The sequence below is a fragment of the Grampus griseus genome (genome assembly GCF_964374135.1).
Source record: "Grampus griseus genome assembly, chromosome: 5".
Lineage (NCBI taxonomy): Eukaryota > Metazoa > Chordata > Mammalia > Artiodactyla > Delphinidae > Grampus > Grampus griseus.
Genome location: NC_138998.1, coordinates 129,783,628 through 129,802,760, shown reverse-complemented (window position 1 = coordinate 129,802,760; position 19,133 = coordinate 129,783,628). Strand labels below are relative to the sequence as shown.

Sequence of the window (19,133 nt, the reverse complement as noted above, 5' to 3'; positions counted from 1 at the left end):
GAAGCCAGCCTGTACCAGCTTGGGAAGGTTAACAATGTGCATCTCTCCCCAACTCCACATCAGTGACATCCTGTTGGTCGTTTGAAATTAACCAAGATGGAAATATTTAATTTTTTTAGTGAGTCAATTTACTAGTGACCTACTGGCAGCTTATGGACTGCTTACAGGGTCAAGGACTAATTCCTAAAATATCGTTGGAATTTTGCATGTCTGAGAATACCTGCTTTTCCTACTTAATCCTCCCAATCCTTGGCACCGTGTCCAGGGCCAGCTACATAATCTGCAGAGCCCACAGCAAACTGAAAGTGTCAAAAATGCAGGAAAAAAGATATGTTGCCTGTATTCCGTGGTCTCTTTTGACATATTATGATGCTTTTTGTTTTCTACTTAGTGTCATGTGCTTTTGGGCATGAGGATAGCTGTTGAGTGAATCTAGACCCTCACAAGTACCGGATCCCAACTTTCCCATGCCCAGGTTCCTGTCAGGCGGAGGGAATAGAAGGTAGCAGCAGTTATAGGACTACTGGATGGGGCTGAGGCAGTGGGAAACTAAGGACTTATTCTGGGGAGGTGGGGAAGTGGTGAGAGGTGGGACTGCATGTGACATAACACCCCAAATCCTCTGCACATGTTCCATTGTCCCAGCAGACTTCACTTACAAACCACAAATTTAAGGATGAAAAGTGTTAAGAACTTAGAGATGGTGACGATGGAGCATTTAACACCAAGCACAGGGAGCCTTCTGAGCACTGGGCCTCGTGCACATGCACTGGTTGCACAGCCGTGCAGGTGGCCCTGATTGTGCCTCATAAATGGTGTGTACTCAGCATATGTTGGATAAATTGAATTGATTTGCTTCATGACTGTCTAGCGAAGAATCCAATTAAACTTGTGTAAGCAAACATCATTATTCAAAACTTGTTTGGAGAGAAGGCAGGGAAGAATTTGCTATGTGGGTGGAATCATAGCACCGATCCAATTTTAAAGGATTGCACGTGTATTGGGGACTTCTTTGGGGGCAGGGATGGGCATAGGCAATAATGATGGAAGTCTAAGCTTCAAGATGACATTTACTTTATGGTTTAATTTTATAGGATCATGATTAAAGTTTTACACAGGTTCAGATCCAGAATTAAAGCACTTATAAACAGCCATATTAATCCTCTCTTAAACCTATCTTTGCCTATCTCTCCTTTCAGTAGGAAGAAAAGTAGGCAATTCTGACCTCAAAGGACAAAGCTTAGAGCAGTATGATTGGAAGAGAGAGTAATAATGGTATTTTGCTCATGAAGGGATACTTGGAACTCACAGAAACATAGTTAAAATTATCCACTCACATTTTGTTTATACAGACCTATGGAGGGCAAAGTGAAAAGTAAGAAATGCTCTGTTAATATAAAAAAGCAAAGCATGGAGGTTGACAATTTACAAAATGCAAATATTGGCATTTTTATATTTTTAAAGATAACTAATTTATTAAATTCTGCCTCTTCTTGAAGTCAAACTTGAAGCATATGGAATTTGGAATCAAATGACTAAGTTATATTTCTATCATTAAACAGCTGTGCTATTCTGACCAAGTCACTTAATTTTTTAAATCTCAAACTATTGGGTGTAAGATAGGCTCAAGGATGTATTGTACAACAAGGGGAATACAGCCAATATTTTGTAATAAATGTAAATGGAAACTAACCTTTAAAAATTGTATGAAAATAAAAATATAGGGACCAATAAATAAAATACTCTCCAATTTCTCTGGATCTCCAAAAAACCCCACAGTATTGTAGTATTATATTATTTTATATAAAGTGTAGATAGTGATAATAATATTACTAGTCTTGCCTAATAAGGATAAACATATACACACACTATGCAACATATATACACATGCACACACATGATTTCAAAGCCACTGAATTTAATTAGGGGACAAAATATTTACTTTGGTCTTTGTAAGGTCATGAGTCACATGAGAGATATGTTTTCAATAGAGTTGGGGTCATGAAAAAGAAGTCAGTGTTATTCCAGGCTTATTAACTAGAGAAAACTCTGGGAAAGAGCAAATTAAAGACACTTCTTAACAAATTTGAAGTGCCTAGTAAAATGGGCTCTTTCGAAGCAAATTGTTATGTCACTGAGCAGGCTGACTCAGTGTTTCCCATCCACACCTGACTGCATGTAAAGGTCTGAGATTGTGGGTAACACTCTGATTTGCAGACTCCCTTGCTTCCCACATATACCTTCCATTGACACTTTTAGCTCCTAAGCATCATGTTTTGTTACTGCTATGGAAATTCCTATGGAGATATAGCTACAGCTATGGCTCTGGCTATGTCTATGAATAAAGGCCCTGTGGTAGTGGCCATATGGGTCAAGCTATGGATCTGGCTGTAGTTGCCGTGGCTACTATTCATTTTGCTACAGGAGATGCTATTTCTTTTGCTGTTAGCAAATTACTACCAGAATATCCTTTGCTACTGAAGTGACGAGTGGAACTCTGTTCCAAGGAGGAGTCATTGAATATTTTTATTCCTTTCAAATGTTTTTGTCATAGATGGGCTTTGATAACAATGGAAGAAAGAAGATAAAATTCCATTTGTTTTCTGAAATTTAACCCTTACATCTATCTCATGCTTCCTTTCTACATTGTGTCCTTGGCCATGAGCATTAGTGCTCCACACTGGGGCAAATTGGTTTCCCAATGAAATGCTTCTTTGAATCTATCTAGTCTGTGTCATTAATCTTACTATAATGCATCACTGACTACAGGTTTTGTAACTTCCCTGTTTTTTAATTTTTAATTTCTTGTGCATCCCTGTGACTTCATTGGTTCCTCCAAACATTTCTCTTCAATAATTTACTGTTTAGCAATTACTCACATCTAAAATAACAAATACATACTTGTATATGCATATACACAGAAAGAAGAATTATTTATGTGTTTATGGGGAATGAAACTGGTATTGTCTTACAGAATGGATTGAAACAGAAAGAGATATGAGTCTAGGAGAATTCAGGGAAGCTGTGATGTGGACCTGAATTGGATATTGACACAAATAAAGGGAAAGAAGTGATAGACTTCTGAACCCCTTGAGAGGGTAAATCTCTGAATTCTGGACATGATGAGGGGGGAAGATAGAAGAGATGTCCAAGGAAGAGAAACAGTGGAAATGTAACCATATAATATCTAGACTTGTGAGGAAAGAAGTGACATGAGTTATCAAAGCATATTTAAAGGCTTATAATATGGCAGGAGAATTGGATTTGCTTCTCGTGTCCCAGAAATCACAATTGGAACTAATAGGTGATAATTACTGGGAAAATGACTTCTAAATATAAAATATGTTTCCAATAACTATGGCTCTGAGAGCTGAACTGACTATTCCACTGGAATGCATGTGATGGAAGCTGCCTGATCATAGGCAAGGAAGGCAAGATCACCACAGTGAGAACTCCAAGGTAAGTGGTGACCTAGGGTACATCCAGGCCTGACATTCTGTGAACTGTTCATCAAGAATGACTCAGAAGTATTGAGCCTGACTAGCAGAGAAAATGATGTTAGTACTCTAGAAACAAGAAAGTAAAGGGGGATATTCTTTCTCTGATTTGCGTCTTCCATTGCAGGAGTAAGGAGAGTGGATGGAGGGGAGAGTCAGCTTTTCACACTGCAAAGTATTGTAGAAAAATAGGAAAAATATCATGGCTGGTGTGAGCTTCAGTCATTCTGTCTCTAAGTAGAATCATGTCAGGTCTTCTGGATCCTCAGCAGTGTAGGAAGAAGTTGTTGTCCAGTGTAGAGGCTAGGGAAAGAGAGGTAAGGTTTGTGGTATGGCAGATGTTGTGGACAACTTATCTGTGTATCTGTTTATTATTTATATTCTATCTATCATCTATCTCTCTATCATCTATCATATCTATCTATATCTATCATATCATATCTATCATCTATCATTTATATCTATCATCTATCATTTATATCTATTTACCCATCTATCTATCATCTATCTATCTATCTATCTATCATCTATCTAATCTGTCTATCCAAATGGGCTCAGTTCTCAGTGAATTCATAATCTTGTGTAGGAGTAACATAAGATTAAAAATAGAATGAAATAATTGTTTTTATAGCCATATGTTGTGAAAGTTATAAAATATGGAGGGTTATTTAGTGTTGTGAGCATCAGGAAAGAGATCTGAGAAGAGGAGACCCTTGAGTTGAGGCCTGAGTAGGAATTGGCCAAACAGATAGGGGAGTGGGACAATAAATCTTTGTGTCCATTTATTATCACTCCCGGGGGACATGTAATCACTAAGCACATCTAGAGAGGAACTCTCAGGCTTTCCCTGTTCTCATAAGAGTACCTAGAGCGCAGTGCATACCTCTTCCGCGAGCGGGAGAGGGCCTGGCCAGAGGAACATATGCCAGGGAGCCCACCAGCAGAAGACTATGAAGACTTGGCTCTGATACCCCTCTGCTGTGTGACTTCAGGCTAGTGACCTGATCACTGCGAGGCTCGGCTTTTCTCTGAACACTTGTTTGTCAAGTACCCACTCTGTTAATTTTACGAGGTTGTGAAAATGAATTGAGATAATGTGTATACAGACACTTTCCAACATACAACAGAGATGGACTGATTAGAAGGAATGTTTTCATTGTTTAATGAGAGTTTAGATTAGAAGATTTTGGGGGATTTGAAGCTAGAAAAAATATACTCTAAGGGGGAAATTTATGTACATTCCTAATTATGGGAATCTCTAGAACATATTTCACATGGATAATGAAGATTTACTGTTTAATAAATCTTTGATGTTGACTAAAATGTCTTACTGCAAGATGATGCTTAATCCAAGCTATCAAAATAGACATAGTCTTAAAAATAAAATATTTTTCTATGGACTGATCTTTTTACTCTTGTGGATTTCAAAAAAGTCCGCATCAAGTTTTTACATGATATGTACCTAAACGTGTTCCAGAGATATATGCTTTAAAAATACAACATAAATTTCTGAACTTGAAAATATGCATGATTCCATGCCCCATGACATAATGTTGACATTGTATTTTTGGTAATAAATTACTATACAAAATGGCTCAGTCAGGTTGCAAAAAGGCTACTAAGAAGGTAATTTATATTCTGGGGGGTTTTGCTTCCTTATCAGAAAAACAATTTTAATTAAGGCATATATATATGTATCATAGAATGACCTCTTTTGAGTTACAAAGCTATTACCTTAAATTCAGACTAAATCAACATTTCAGTACAAATAAATATGGGTATCTGAAATCTATTAGTAGACAAGAGTTTAAAACTATGGGGTAAGAAAAATGAGATTTTAAAAAATTAATTTTTATTGGAGTATAGTTGATTTACAGTGTTGTATTAGTTTCTGCTGCACAGCAAATTGAATCAGTTATACATATATCCACCCTTTTTTAGATTCTATTCCCATATAGGTCATTACAGAGTACTGAGTAGAGTTCCCTGTGCTATACAGTAGGTTTTTGTTAGTTATCTATTTTATACATAATAGTGTGTATATGCCAATCCCAATCTCCCTATTTACCCCTCCTGCCCTCCCTTTCCCACTTGGTAACCATAAGTTTGTTTTCAACATCTGTGATTCTATTTCTGTTTTGTAAATAGGTTTATTTGTACCATTTTTTAAGATTCCACATATAAGGGATATCATATGGTATTTTTCTTTCTCTGACTGACTTACTTCACTCAGTATGACAATCTCTAGGTCCATCCATGTCGCTGCAAAAAAAAAAAAAAAAGTAAAATTATTTAAAATTAAAACTTATGTTTGGATTCTAAAAAGCACATTCTTAAATAACATGTATTAAAATGATAATCACAAAAATAAATATTTATAGCCAAGGGGAAAAAAAACAACTGAGTTAAAGGGAATAGCATTTACTGAGTAATATTCCTGACCCAGAGCACTAAATAGGCATGCAATATATGAAAAACAGTTATGTAAAAATAGTTAGGCTCCATTTTAGAAAGAAGAAATTGGTGTTCGGACAATTTAAGCATATAATCAAATATCTTATATTTATAAGTGGCACACCAACGTTTGAACATATGTTTGACTTGATCCATTCATTAAAAAAAAAATTTTTTTTTTTTTGTGGTACGCGGGCCTCTCACTGTTGTGGCCTCTCCCGTTGCGGAGCACAGGCTCCGGACGCACATGCTCAGCGGCCATGGCTCACGGGCCCAGCTGCTTTGCGGCATGTGGGATCTTCCCGGACCGGGGCACGAACCCATGTCCCCTGCATCGGCAGGCGGACTCTCAACCACTGCGCCACCAGGGAAGCCCAGATCCATTCATTTTTTATGGAGAAATAGTAAGTTCAAATTATGTGTCAGTCACTGTACTCATAGCTGGTTATTCAGGGATGCACAGAATAGAGATTGTTTCTACTGTTATAAACCAGTATCCAAGATCTGAATGGAAAGATATTAGAAATAATGCAATAAAGATAAAAGACTTTTTCAATAATCCAGGAGTACTGTGATCAAAAAGTGTGTGTTGGCAGTTGCATTGAAAAGTAAAGTGTCTATTCCAGAGAATTCGTGAAGTAGAATTTATAGTTTTGAATTTTAAGGAGGACAGAAAAGGTAAGAAACTGAAGAATAAGAAAAATTGGAGTGGGAATATATTTTCTTTATGTTTATGGTTAGGGATGAAACATAGCAGAGTGATCATTAGACTGGAGACCAATACCAGAAAAAATAGGTAGAATGATTTCTCTGAAGGAAAAATGTCTAATAATGAGAGTTCTCAAAAATTGAAATTGGCAGCTTTGTGAAAATCCCTGTTGAAGGCATTCAATAAAGTACTCAATCACCACTCATTCCTTTGTTGCTGAAATTCAAGTATCCAGTAAAAAGAATGACCTTCTTGGCCTTATATTCCCTTCCAACTTGGACTTCATGGTTGTTACAGTAAAAAATAATGTAAATTTTGGAGTCTTCCTGATTCTGAAGATGTTGATTTAAATAAAACCTAGAAAGTAAGATAAGCAAACAAATCAAAACAAAACAACCCCCTCCCCTGAAACAAACAAAAAAAGCAACACTTTTGTTTTGGACTGAATGTTTGGTCAGGGAAAGACTGAATGTTTGGTATAGAGTGACATATTTTAATTAGTGAGGCAAGACATTGTTTCAATAAACCTTGACAAGTGCTATGACATGTATCTGCACATAGGAACCAAGAGGAGGATGATCCAATCCAGATGTTAGCAGTTAGGAAAGGCATCTCGCAGGAACTTATCACAGATGTGAATTTTGATGGGCAAACAGATTTTTTTTTAGCTGAGAATTAAGGTGGCAAGAAAAACATTAATAGCAGAAGAAATGATTCTCTTTTCCCTCTTTTACATGTTGAAAAGGTAAATGTGATAGGATTATTTGGAAGAAAGGGGACACATTATACTTCAAAATCACAACAAAAATTTTTGTAGAAGGTTGAGAACTTCTGATTAATGTATGTATAAATACAGGGCAAAATTGAGTTTTGTACTACTTTATGTCATGAGGGTGGGCTTTTGCTGTAGGTATCACCTAAACTTTAGCTTCTGAACTAAACATACAAGGAACAGTAGTGATAGGAGAAGGAAAGAATGGTTTATCAAATTAGGGGAATGCACTAATCTTTCATAATGTAAAACTCTGATAAGTTCTGCATATGAAAAATATTAGACTCTGGTCCGAGGTTTCTGATTCTTCAGCCAAATAAAGTTGGTTAGGTTGTGAAAGTCTCCTCAATGGTATGATAATACTTATGTAGCTACAAAAAATGGGAGAGAAAGGAGGGCTGCCTCACCTGTGAAGGACCTTACTTTGCCTGGTACATGGAAGAAGGAAATATAACAAGAAACACTTACATACAGCACACTGTCTCCACACTTATAAGTAGTTATTGTTTCAGTGGATGGGTTTGGCTTTGAATGATCAGATTTTGATCTGTTTCTTGGGATTTGAGGAGAGTTGGACATGGAGGAGGTACGGAACACTGAGAGGGTTGGAGAAGCCTGGCAAGAAGTCAAGAAAGGAGACAGGAGTATTACCTTTCCTATGGCCGGAAGCAGGGGTTTTGGAAAGATGAGAGAGAAAAAGGTGCAAAAATTTCCTACATTCCCCAACAAGCTTGTTTTATAAGATACATATTAAATGAAAGGAGACTTTGAAAATGATTATCAGTTTTGGAGCACATGATTCTACTGAGACAATTCTTCAGCAGAACATATTAACATGATGCTCTTTAAATAAAAGTGGAGTCTCCGAAACAACAAGCTATTTTAAGCAAATCATTATTGATTGTCAACAGTGACTGGCACATAATGGTTGCTTACATATTTGTTGCTTGTGTCAAGGAATGAATGTTATGCTCTGCCAATTACTGACAGTATATAAAGGTCCATGGGAAGTAGTGACACACACACTTCAGAAACACCCTCTTGCAACCCACCTGAATCCACTTCCCTTGACAACATGTTTTGCAACTACTACGGCAATTCCTGTGACTACAGGTGTGGAAACAGCTATGACTGTGGATTTAGTCCCTATTATGGCTGTGGATATGGCTATGGATATGGCTGTGCATATGGCTCCTACTATGGCTGTGGATATGGCTCTGGCCCTGGCTACTGCAACTACCGGCCAGTTTGCTATAGGAGATGTTATTCTTCTTGCTACTAGAACATCACTTTCCAAGGTCCATTTGCTTCTGAAAAGACATCTAAAGATAATGCTGATTCAAAGATCTTTAGGACACAATTTCTATATCCAAGAAATCACATGTCTGACAGAGGTATTGACCTCCAGCTACCAATTTTTAGATTGGCATCTTTGTGGCCTGAAGTCCATGGTGGTATCATTTGCCTATTTTCCAATTGTTAACCTTTACTCCTTTAATCTCTGATTCTCTGTATTGATGATCCTAACATCCTATTGTTGGGGAAATCCCTTGTTATCAATAAAAATTGTTCATTGTTTCTAACAAATTTCTGTGTATTCATTTGTGAATTAGTCTTTTTTGAGATGTTATGGCCTCTGTTGAAAATTGAGCTAATATCTTGTCTGAATCTCGAGTTTTTCCTTGATATAATATAAGCATTTCTTCTTATATTTGCATCAGAAATAATACCTCTACACTTATTTCTCGTATCCCACATGCTCAGGCACTCACATACTCAAGCACAAATCTCACAGTATTTCAGAACTGTGCTTTGCAAATCACTCTTTGTCTGGGAGGGAGCTGGAGGGGAAAAGAGGAGGAGGAATGACACTTTAAGCAGGATGTTAATGCAAAGCCTAAGGTAGAGAAAAGGTGACCTGAGTGCTTAAAGGAATAGTGGAATGAAAGAATACTTTCCAGAATTAATGAGATATTATAAGCAGAGCTAGGTATTAAAGTACATGAAGAAAAGAGAACTAGGAACGGATAAGTTAGAATAAAATTATTCTACTGTATCATCTGCTTTTGATGAAATTGCAAATATATTTACTTGCACATATTTATTGAGATTGAGGAAATTTATTCAAGTCACTTAATTGACAAATAATTTTGAGTAGTTTTGAAAGAGTCTCATTTGATACAGTGAAGACACAGTAGGAAAATTATAGACAAGTTTCCTGCTCTCACAGTGTTTATATTCTAGTATGTGAAGATAAAAAAAGTATAAAAAATAATTAAGAAAATTTCAAACCGACAGTTGGGAGAATAAAACAGCTTAATGGGAAAAAGAGTAAGGACTGAAGTGTTAGAGGGATAGTTCAGGGAGGAATTTTGAACTTGTGACAAATGAGCTGATGTCAATTGCAAAGAAAGACAGAAAGTACAGTAGTAAGTGTAAGGGGTGAGAGAAGTTCACTAAGTTTTGGAGAAATATGATTTATTAAGCATGTATGAGATAATTTGTGTATCCAGAAAAGAATCTTCACACACTAGCTCTTAACATACCTTCAAAATCTGAAATGTTGTGACTCCTTAGTTAAAGAACATTTGAGACGCTCAGCTTTATAGAAATGAGAAAATGGTGATAATATTTACAAATATCCTACAATTTATATGTGCCACACAAATGTTTGACTTCATCCATTTTCTTATTGGAGAAATATTGATTGAGTACAAATTATGTGCCAGGCACTGTTGTGAGAGATGATCATTCAGTGATGTATAGAATATATATATATATATATATATATGTATATTTGTTTTGGATCAATATCGAGAGGTTTGAATGGAAAGGTATTAGAAGTAATGCAATAAAGATAGAAGACTTTTCAGTAATCCAGGAGTATAGTTATCAGAAAATGTGTGTTGGCAGTGGTATTGAAAAGTAAAGTGTCTAATCCAGAGACTTTGTGAAATAACATTGATAGTTTTGAATTTAAATGATGACAGAAAAGGAAAGAAACTGAAGAATAATAAAAATTGGAATGGAGATATATTGCTATTTTCTTTATGCCTATTGTTATGGATTAAACATAGCAGAGTGATCAGTTTATACCAGTGACCAATATCATAAAAAAGATATATTCATTAACTGGAAGAAATTTGGCTAATAATTAATGTTCTCAGAAAGTGAAATCAGCAGCTTCATGAAAATTCCTGTTGAAGGCATTCTATAGACTACTGGATCATAACTCATTTTTTGTTGTTGAAATGTGAGATTCCAGTAGAAGGAATCACCTTCCAGAGTTTATACTCCCTTCCAACTTGGATTTCATAATTGTTACTATAAAAAGTTACTTTAATTTTGATAAGAAAGGAAAGAGGGGAAATAACAGCTGATACCACAGACATACAAAAAATCATAAGCGATACTATGAAGAGTTATATGCCAACAAATTGGACAGCCTAGAAGAAACAAATTTCTAGAAACATACAGAATGACTAGACTGAATCAAGAAGAAACAGAAAATTTGAACAGATTGATCACTACAAGTGAAGTAGAATCTGTAATTTGAAATACTCTCAGCAAACAAAAGTCCAGGACCAGAGAGCTTCACAGGGGAATTCTATCAAACATAAAAAGAAGAACTTATACCAATCCTTCTCAAAATGTTCCAAAAAATTGAAGATGAGGAAACACTCCCAAATTCATTCAACAAGGCCACCAAAACCAGATACCAAAACCAGACAAAGAGATTATAGAAAAAAGAAAATTATAGTCCAATATCTTCGATGAACATAGATGCAAAAATACTCAAAAAAATATTAGCAAACCAAGTCCAATAATACAAAAAGGATCATACGTCATGATCAAGTTAGATTTATTCCAGGGTCACAAGGATGGATTAGCATGTGCAAATCAATCAACGTAATGCACCACATCAACAAAAAGAAAGATAAAAATCACATGATCACCTCAATAGATGCAGAAAAAGCATTTGAAAAAATTCAACATCGATTTATGATAAAACTTCTTGTCAAAGTGGGTGTAGAGGGAATATACATTAACATAATAAAGGCCATTTACAACAAACCAACAGCCAACATAATACTCCATGGTGAAAATGCGAAAGCCTTCCTGCTAAATTCAGGAAAAAGACAAGGATGATCACTCTCGCCACTTCTACTTAAACTGGAAGTTCTAGCCACAGCAGTCATAAGAAAAAGAAATGAAATGTATGCAGATTGGAAAGTAAGAGTTAACACCATAACTATTTGCAGATGATATGGTACTTTATATAGAGAACTCTACAGTCTCCACCCAAAAACCATTAGAACCAATAAACGAATTCAGAAGGTTGCATGATACAAGATTAATATACAGAAATCTGTTGTGTTTTTATATATTAATAATAAAATATTAGGAAGATAAAGTAAAACAAATCCCATTTAAAACTGCATCAAAAATTACCTAGGAATAAACTTAAACAAGGAGGTGAAATATCTATACTCTGAAAACTATAAAATTTTATGAAGGAAATTGAAATTGATCTAAAGAAAAGGAGATATATCCTGTGTCCTTAGATTTGAACAATTAATATTATAAAAATGGCCATACCTCCCAATGAAATCTACAGATTTAATGCAATCCCTATCAAAATACCTATGACATTTTTCAAACTAGAACAAATATTTTTAAAATTCACAGAACTAGGACAAATAATCCTTAAACAACTCTAAAATTCATAGAAAAATATTTCTAAAACTAGGACAACAAAAGACCCCCAATTTTCAAAGCACTCTTCATAATAAAAGACAAAGCTAGAGGTTCAACCCTACCAGACTTCAGACTATATTACAGTGTGGTATTTGCTACAAAACAGACACATAGGACAGTGGAACAGAATACAGAGCCCAGAAATAACCCCACACACTTATGATCGATTAATCTATGACAAAAGAGGCAAGAATATACAAAGAGAAAAGACAGTCTCTTCAACAAGTGGTGCTGGGAAAACTGGACAGCCATATATATATAACAATGAGAGTAGAACATTCCCTCACACCAAATACAAAAACAAACTCAAAATGGGCTAAAGACCTAAATGTAAGACCTGCAAATATAAAACTCTTAGAAGAAAACATAGGCAGAACACTCTTTGATGTAAATTATATCATCATTTTTTTGGATCTGTATCCTAACGCAAAAGAAATAAAAGCAAAAATAAACAAATGAGACAAAATTACACTTAAAAGGTTTTGCAGAGCAAAGGAATCAATTGAAAAGATAAAAAGACAACCTATGAAATGTGAGATAATATTTGCAAATGATGTGACTGACTAGGTGCTAATATCCAAATTACACAAACATCTCATACAACTCAAAGGCACAAAAAACAAACAACCCAACCAAAAAATCAGTTATTGGGCACATGATTCTACTGAGACAATTCTTCAGCAGAACAAATTAAAATGATGCTCTTTAAATAAAACTGGAGTATACAAAATAATGAGCTCATTTTAAAGAAACTATTATCGATTGTCAACAGTGACTGGCATATAAAGGTTGCTTGCATATTTGTTGTCTATGTCAGGGAATGAATGAATGGTATGCTCTGCCAATTACTGACAGTATATAAAGGTCCATGGGAAGCAGATGACACACATGCTTCAGAAACATCCTCTTGCAAACCATCTGAATCCACTTCCATTAACAACATGTGTTGCAAGTACTATGGCAACTTCTGTGGCTATGGCTGTGGAAACAGCTATGGCTGTGGATTTAACCCCTATTATGGCTATGGATATGGCACTAGATATGGCTGTAGATATGACTGTGGCTATGGAACCAGATATGGCTGTGGATATGGTTTCTGCTGTGGCTGTGGATATGGGACTCTCTATGGCTGTGGATATGGCTTGTGTTATGGCTGTGGTTATGGAACCAGATGTGGCTGTGGATACGGCTCTGGCTACTGCAGCTACTGGACAGTTTGCTATAGGAGATGTTATTCTTCTTGCTGCTAGAACATCACCATCCAAGCCTTGTTTGCTTCTGAAACAACACACCGAAAGATAATGGTGATTCAAGGATCTATAACCCATGATTTCTGTATCCAAGAAATTACATGCCTGACAGAGACTTTGACCTCCAGCTACCCATTTTTAGATTGGCATCTTTGTGGCCTGAAGCTCCATGGTAGTATCATCTGACTCTTTTCCAAATGTTAGGCTTTACTCTCTTAATCTCTGATTCTCTATTATGACTGTGTTGATGATCCTAACATTGTACAGTTGGAGAAAACACTTATCCTCAATAAAAATGGTCCATTGCTCCTAACAAATCTCTGTGTACTTGCTTGTGAATTAGTCTTTTTTGAGATAATATGGCCTCTGTTGAAAATTAGGCTAACATGTTGCCTGAACCTTGAGTTCTTCCTTGATATAATACAAACATTCCTTCTTATACCTGCACCAGGAATAATGTCTTCTCCACCTATTTCTTGTATCCCACATGCTCAGGCACTCATATACCCAAGCACAAATCTCACAGTATTCCAGAACTTTGCTTTCCAAATCTCACTGTGTCTAGGATGGAGCTGGAGGGGAAAGAGAAGGAGGAATGACACTTTATCCAGGATGTTAATGCAGAGTCCAAGGTAGAGAAGAGGTGGCCTGAGTCCTTAAAGGAATAATGGAATGGAAGAGATACTTTCCAGAATTAATGAGAAATTAGAAGCAGAGCTAGGTATTAAAATACATGAGGAATAAAGAACTAGGAAAGGGTAAGTTAGAATAAAATTATTCTACTATATCATCTGCTTTTGATGGAATTGCTTTTGATGGAATGAGTTTTTTTCTGTAGTTAGGAAATGATTTAAACTTTATAACCCCTTTATGAGGAAACTCAAAATCATTTTCTTTGATGAGCTATTGCATATTGTAAAGGTTTTAAACTGTAAAATCCATTATTTGTTCTTTCAGTCATTTAACAAACCTTAAGTTCATGTTCCAGCTATGTGCTGGGATTTGGTGTTTGGTATAGAGATATAAAACACATCGTTCCTTCTAAGAATTTGAAATACTCAGTTGGCTACAAAATATCAATTGTAAATCATAGATTCACATTATAGCAGATATGCTTGCAGGTGTTATAGGGCTACTGAACAAGAACTCCAGGGGGAAGCCTAAGTCAGCCAGAATATGGGAAGAGGAGGCTACACAAGGGTCATAAATTGCTTCCAAAGGAGAATGGTATATGAGCAGAGACATAAATGATGAGTTGAAATTGATGAGTTAAATAAGAGGGAAAATAGAATTCAAGGCAGAGGAATTTAGAAAAAGAAGCAAATAAGCTGGCTGCTTATTTCTAGAGTAGTAACTGCTACTGGAAAAGTTATAATCAATGGCTACACCCATAGAGGAATCCTCCGATTTTCTCAAGCTGCACTGTCCAATATAGAAGCTACTAGAGAGATGTGGGTATTAAGCACTTGAAATATGGCTAAGAGCTGTTAAGTATAAAGAACACACCAGATTTCAGAGACTTACTGTAAAAAATTCATGAAAACTATATCAAATAATTTAAAAAATACTGGTTATATATTAAGTGATAATATTTTGCATATATTAGGTTAAATAAAATATGCTATAAAATTAATTCACCTTTTAATCTTTTTAAAATGTGGCTCCTGGAAAATGTAAAATTCTATAAGTATTTCATGATATATTTCTACTTTTCCATGTGGTTTTAGAAGGTCTCAACAAGCTGGTCCAGAGAGGTCTGTAGCTAGGAAGAGAAACCATGTTAGGCCACCAGTAAAGATCAGACAATCTAGCCATGTTATCAACGTATAGGCAGTAGATCATTCTGAACCAGTAAGACCACAGTACTCAATGCAAAAGACTTCTGGAGGAGGGGGGGTTTCCAGTAAAGGCAAAGTTTTGATCTGAGATAGTGTATTTAGTGAGTGGAATCGATCAATTTGCCATCTGTTTAGACACAGAAAAAATAGATGCCTGCCTCATACCATACACAACAGAACTTCCGTATTGATTAATGTTTTAAACATGAAATTTAAATTTTAAAGTACTAGAAGATGGTATAGGCTTTCAGCAATTTTGTAAGCCAGTTGGTAACTTGAAACCAGTCATGCTAATATGCCATGGAAATTAGCAAATCAGACCCCATACTCCCAACAGAAGTCATTAAACAACAGCACACCACTGCCGTATCCCTCCTGTTATTGAGAAACAAGTTTATTTCTTTGAAATTTTTACAATAGGTATGTATTAATTATGAGCCTGAAAAAGAAAAAGAAAACAGGAAAGAAAGAAAAGAAAGATCCATGGAAATAAATGAAGAGAGGCTACAATATTTTTGCATGTTCAGAAATCTTTAGCCTATTTTGAGTCAATATCCACATTCTCCAGTGCAGGAAACATTGTCTTTAACTGTACTCTCCTTCAAGATATCATTTCCTCAAGGTCATACAAATGATCACACTTAAAATAAGAAGATTGTATAGATAGTGATGGAGAGCCTAGGTTCTGGAGTCACACTACATGCTCAAGCATAGACGCCATCAGTTATTAGCTGTGTGATCGTAGGAACATTATCTAACTTCTCTGAGCCTCAGTATACTCAAAGGTAAAATGACAGAATAGTGCTAGATCAGTATTGTTGAGAGTACTGAACTAAATAAAATATGCATTCTATGCCACCGTGAGAACTCAGTAGATGTTTTGTTATATTTATTATTAGGTTGTTGAATAATGAAATTGTTGACATTTAACCATCTTAATCTACAAAAATGACAATTTTATATATTATTTTTATTGATAGTATTTTTAAAATCCCAGAATTTTAATCAATAATTTGTTTCCTCATGTCAAATAGGTAGGCGCACTTCTTTTAGATGTTTTGTACGTGTATCATATATATATACTCCATAGTTATGAATGCTAAAATACACTGTGGCACCAGGTATATTGATATAATATTTGTCATTGTATTATTAGTAACAAATTAGTGGGCTTTAGTGGAATAGTTTGTTTTCTGGTGATTTGGTCCTGCTTTTTTACTTTATCATCAAATTGTAATAATTACTTGAGAAGCTTCCATTAGGTTTGACAAAAGACATAGGATCTTTCGTGAAAAGTGTTTTGTTTTTTTTTTTGGAGGGGGTAATGTGATAACAGTAAATAGTGGTTGCAGTAAACTGAAGAGTGAATAAGTGAGGAAATGTAAATATTGAAATGACTAATCTTTCACGTAGCATGTGGTGAAAGGATGGAGACTGGTCCAAATGGAAATGGTATTCACTCTCCCTGGAGACTTTCAAAAGCCTAGAGCTCACCTTTGAGCACTATATACATATTTTTATTCAATATTCTATGTCCCAGAATAGGGCTTGCATGATGTAGGCATTCAAAAATTCTTGTAAAGTTAAACTGTGTGGTTCAGTCACTGCCTAGAAAAACAAGTAATGAAATGATGCAAGTAAATATGGTCATGCTAGAGCTATTTTGGGGAATAGCAGGTGACACGTGAAATGTGGATAGGGTCATGAAGTTTGCAGGAATGGAGCCAATGCTGACTATATTTTAGTGGAAAGAATTGCAAAAGTGGTACAGTCATAATTAGAAAGCAAACCTAGAATCTGAGGTTTTAATTTTGACATGAAAGTTGCTGATCTAGAGTGCTTATATCCTATTGATTAAAATTTGAGATGCCTAGAAAAGTTATAATCATTTCCACTCAGATGCTGTAATTTCTAAAATTAACTTGCAGAGTGTTAAGGAATTTCTACTCTCAACAGACAGAGAATGCCTTTGCATGAGCAGAACAGCTCTAATACCACTGTGTGGTACTTAAGGCTTATGGAGCAGTTCTGAGAGGGACTCAGTTGTTCGCTTGATGGTTTACAGCATGCTTTGGCTAGAATGGCAAAGATCATAAAAAAAGGAAATCCAGAGGATAAAAGTGTAAGGCAGAAGTTGCAAAATACTGGTAATTTTAGTCAGATGCAGTGAATATTTTCCATCTTAAAAACTGGAGGAAAAAATAGTTCATGGATCCTCCCCTAGATTTTATGGTTATAGTAGCATTTGGACTAATTCAACTCTATTACTAAACAGTTGAGAGTCCTTGGGCAAGACAACTCTCCTTGGCCTCTGTTTTCTCGTCTGTGCATACGACAATAAATACCACAACTTCTTATTACATTGTTTTTGTAAGAATCAAATGAAGTAATAAATATGAGTGTGCCTCAAAGCTATAAAGGGAAATATAAATATTATTAATTGTTATTATCATTGTTGTTATTTTTCTTATATAACATCCTATACATCAAAATAATTACAATTTTTCCAGGTGGAAGAAATCTTACAGGCTCTCATTCAACAGTGAGTGTTTAGGTCTTTAGAGTCACAGAAGATAAAATTATCTGTCTTACGTTACAATTGACTGAAGGAATCAGGTAATTAAAACAGTGTACTAATACAGCATATCCAGAATCACAATACATTTAGACATGGGGAGCTGTGGCAGAATAGAGGAATTACAGCTAAAGCACATTGTGAATGTCCAGGAATGCTTCTAATATGAGGTATAGTCTAAGCTGTGCTTTGAAGAATCAGTAGGATTTGTGTAGATAAAATTTTGATGATGTAACTGGGCAAAATGTTTCAAAGAAAGTATCATACTGAAATATTCCAAGAATGCTTAACTAGAGTTGGTTATGTTGTATTGGACAAAATCATGGTCACTTTTATTTTGATATATTATACCAAACCCCTGTTTTGTGCCAATCAGATCTTCTTTGCCTCACCTGACTTTTGCACTAGCCACAACTGCAGTAGGAATTCTACCTGGGTCCATCCACATTTTTGTAGATATAACCTGAGAATTTCTCCCCTTATGCCCCTGCTTTTTGCCTCTCACCTCCAGCCCTGGTGTTTTCCTATCAATTCTGAGATATGAGATGCTGGAGCATCTCCCAGTGCGCACATATATGTACCTGGAAGCACAGAAGAGTTAATGCCTCCTGGGATGAAAATCTAAATTAGGTCTGATTACATTCCACAAGACATGCTTGTTCAATGTGAAGGTTACATCTGGTTTCTTATAATTTTCATGCCTAGCTATGGCCAGATCTTGGACATAACTACATGAAAAAAATGTTGTCCTTAGTTTGATGAGCTTTTTAAAAATGAAAATTGCTGTGATAATGAGGCCACAGAGTCTGTGTTGTGTGTTCCACTCATTTCTGGTAGTATTAAAAGTCCTAGGGCAAGAGATAACATTCAGACTTCAGAAACCTCTGTCTGATCCTCTACAGAACTACCAAACTCCCTCCTGTAAACACAGTGTAAACACAACTACAGAAACTCATGTGGTAGCTGTGGATATTGTTCTGGATATGGCCGTGGATATGGCCGTGGATATATATGGTTGTGGCTACAGCTGTGGCTATTGCTCTGCCTGCTGTGGATACCAACCATTTTTCTATAGAAGATATTATTCTTGCTGCTAAAATGTAATTGCAGTGCACATTTTCCTCTAAATGATTATCCAGGCTTTTTCCATTTCAATGTCTCACAATCACATCGTTTCTCCTAGAATATTCAGAGCCTGCAGAAAACTTTTTGATTGTCTTCTTGAAAATCCTATTTGTAATTGAGGAGGCCTGAGTTACTCCATAATCTTCCTGGAAAGC

At 35.8% G+C, this 19,133-nt stretch overlaps 1 protein-coding gene across 1 annotated transcript; it reads left to right on the top strand.

Annotated features, from left to right (window-relative positions):
- Positions 1-8,507: 8,507 nt before the first annotated feature.
- Positions 8,508-13,440, top strand: LOC309823209 (uncharacterized protein; the record flags this gene model as incomplete). Its single annotated transcript, XM_082655351.1, has 2 exons — positions 8,508-8,706; positions 13,046-13,440. The coding sequence occupies 2 exons, from the start codon at positions 8,508-8,510 to the stop codon at positions 13,438-13,440; spliced, it is 594 nt and encodes a 197-aa protein (XP_082511477.1).
- Between the last annotated feature and the right edge of the window lie 5,693 nt (positions 13,441-19,133).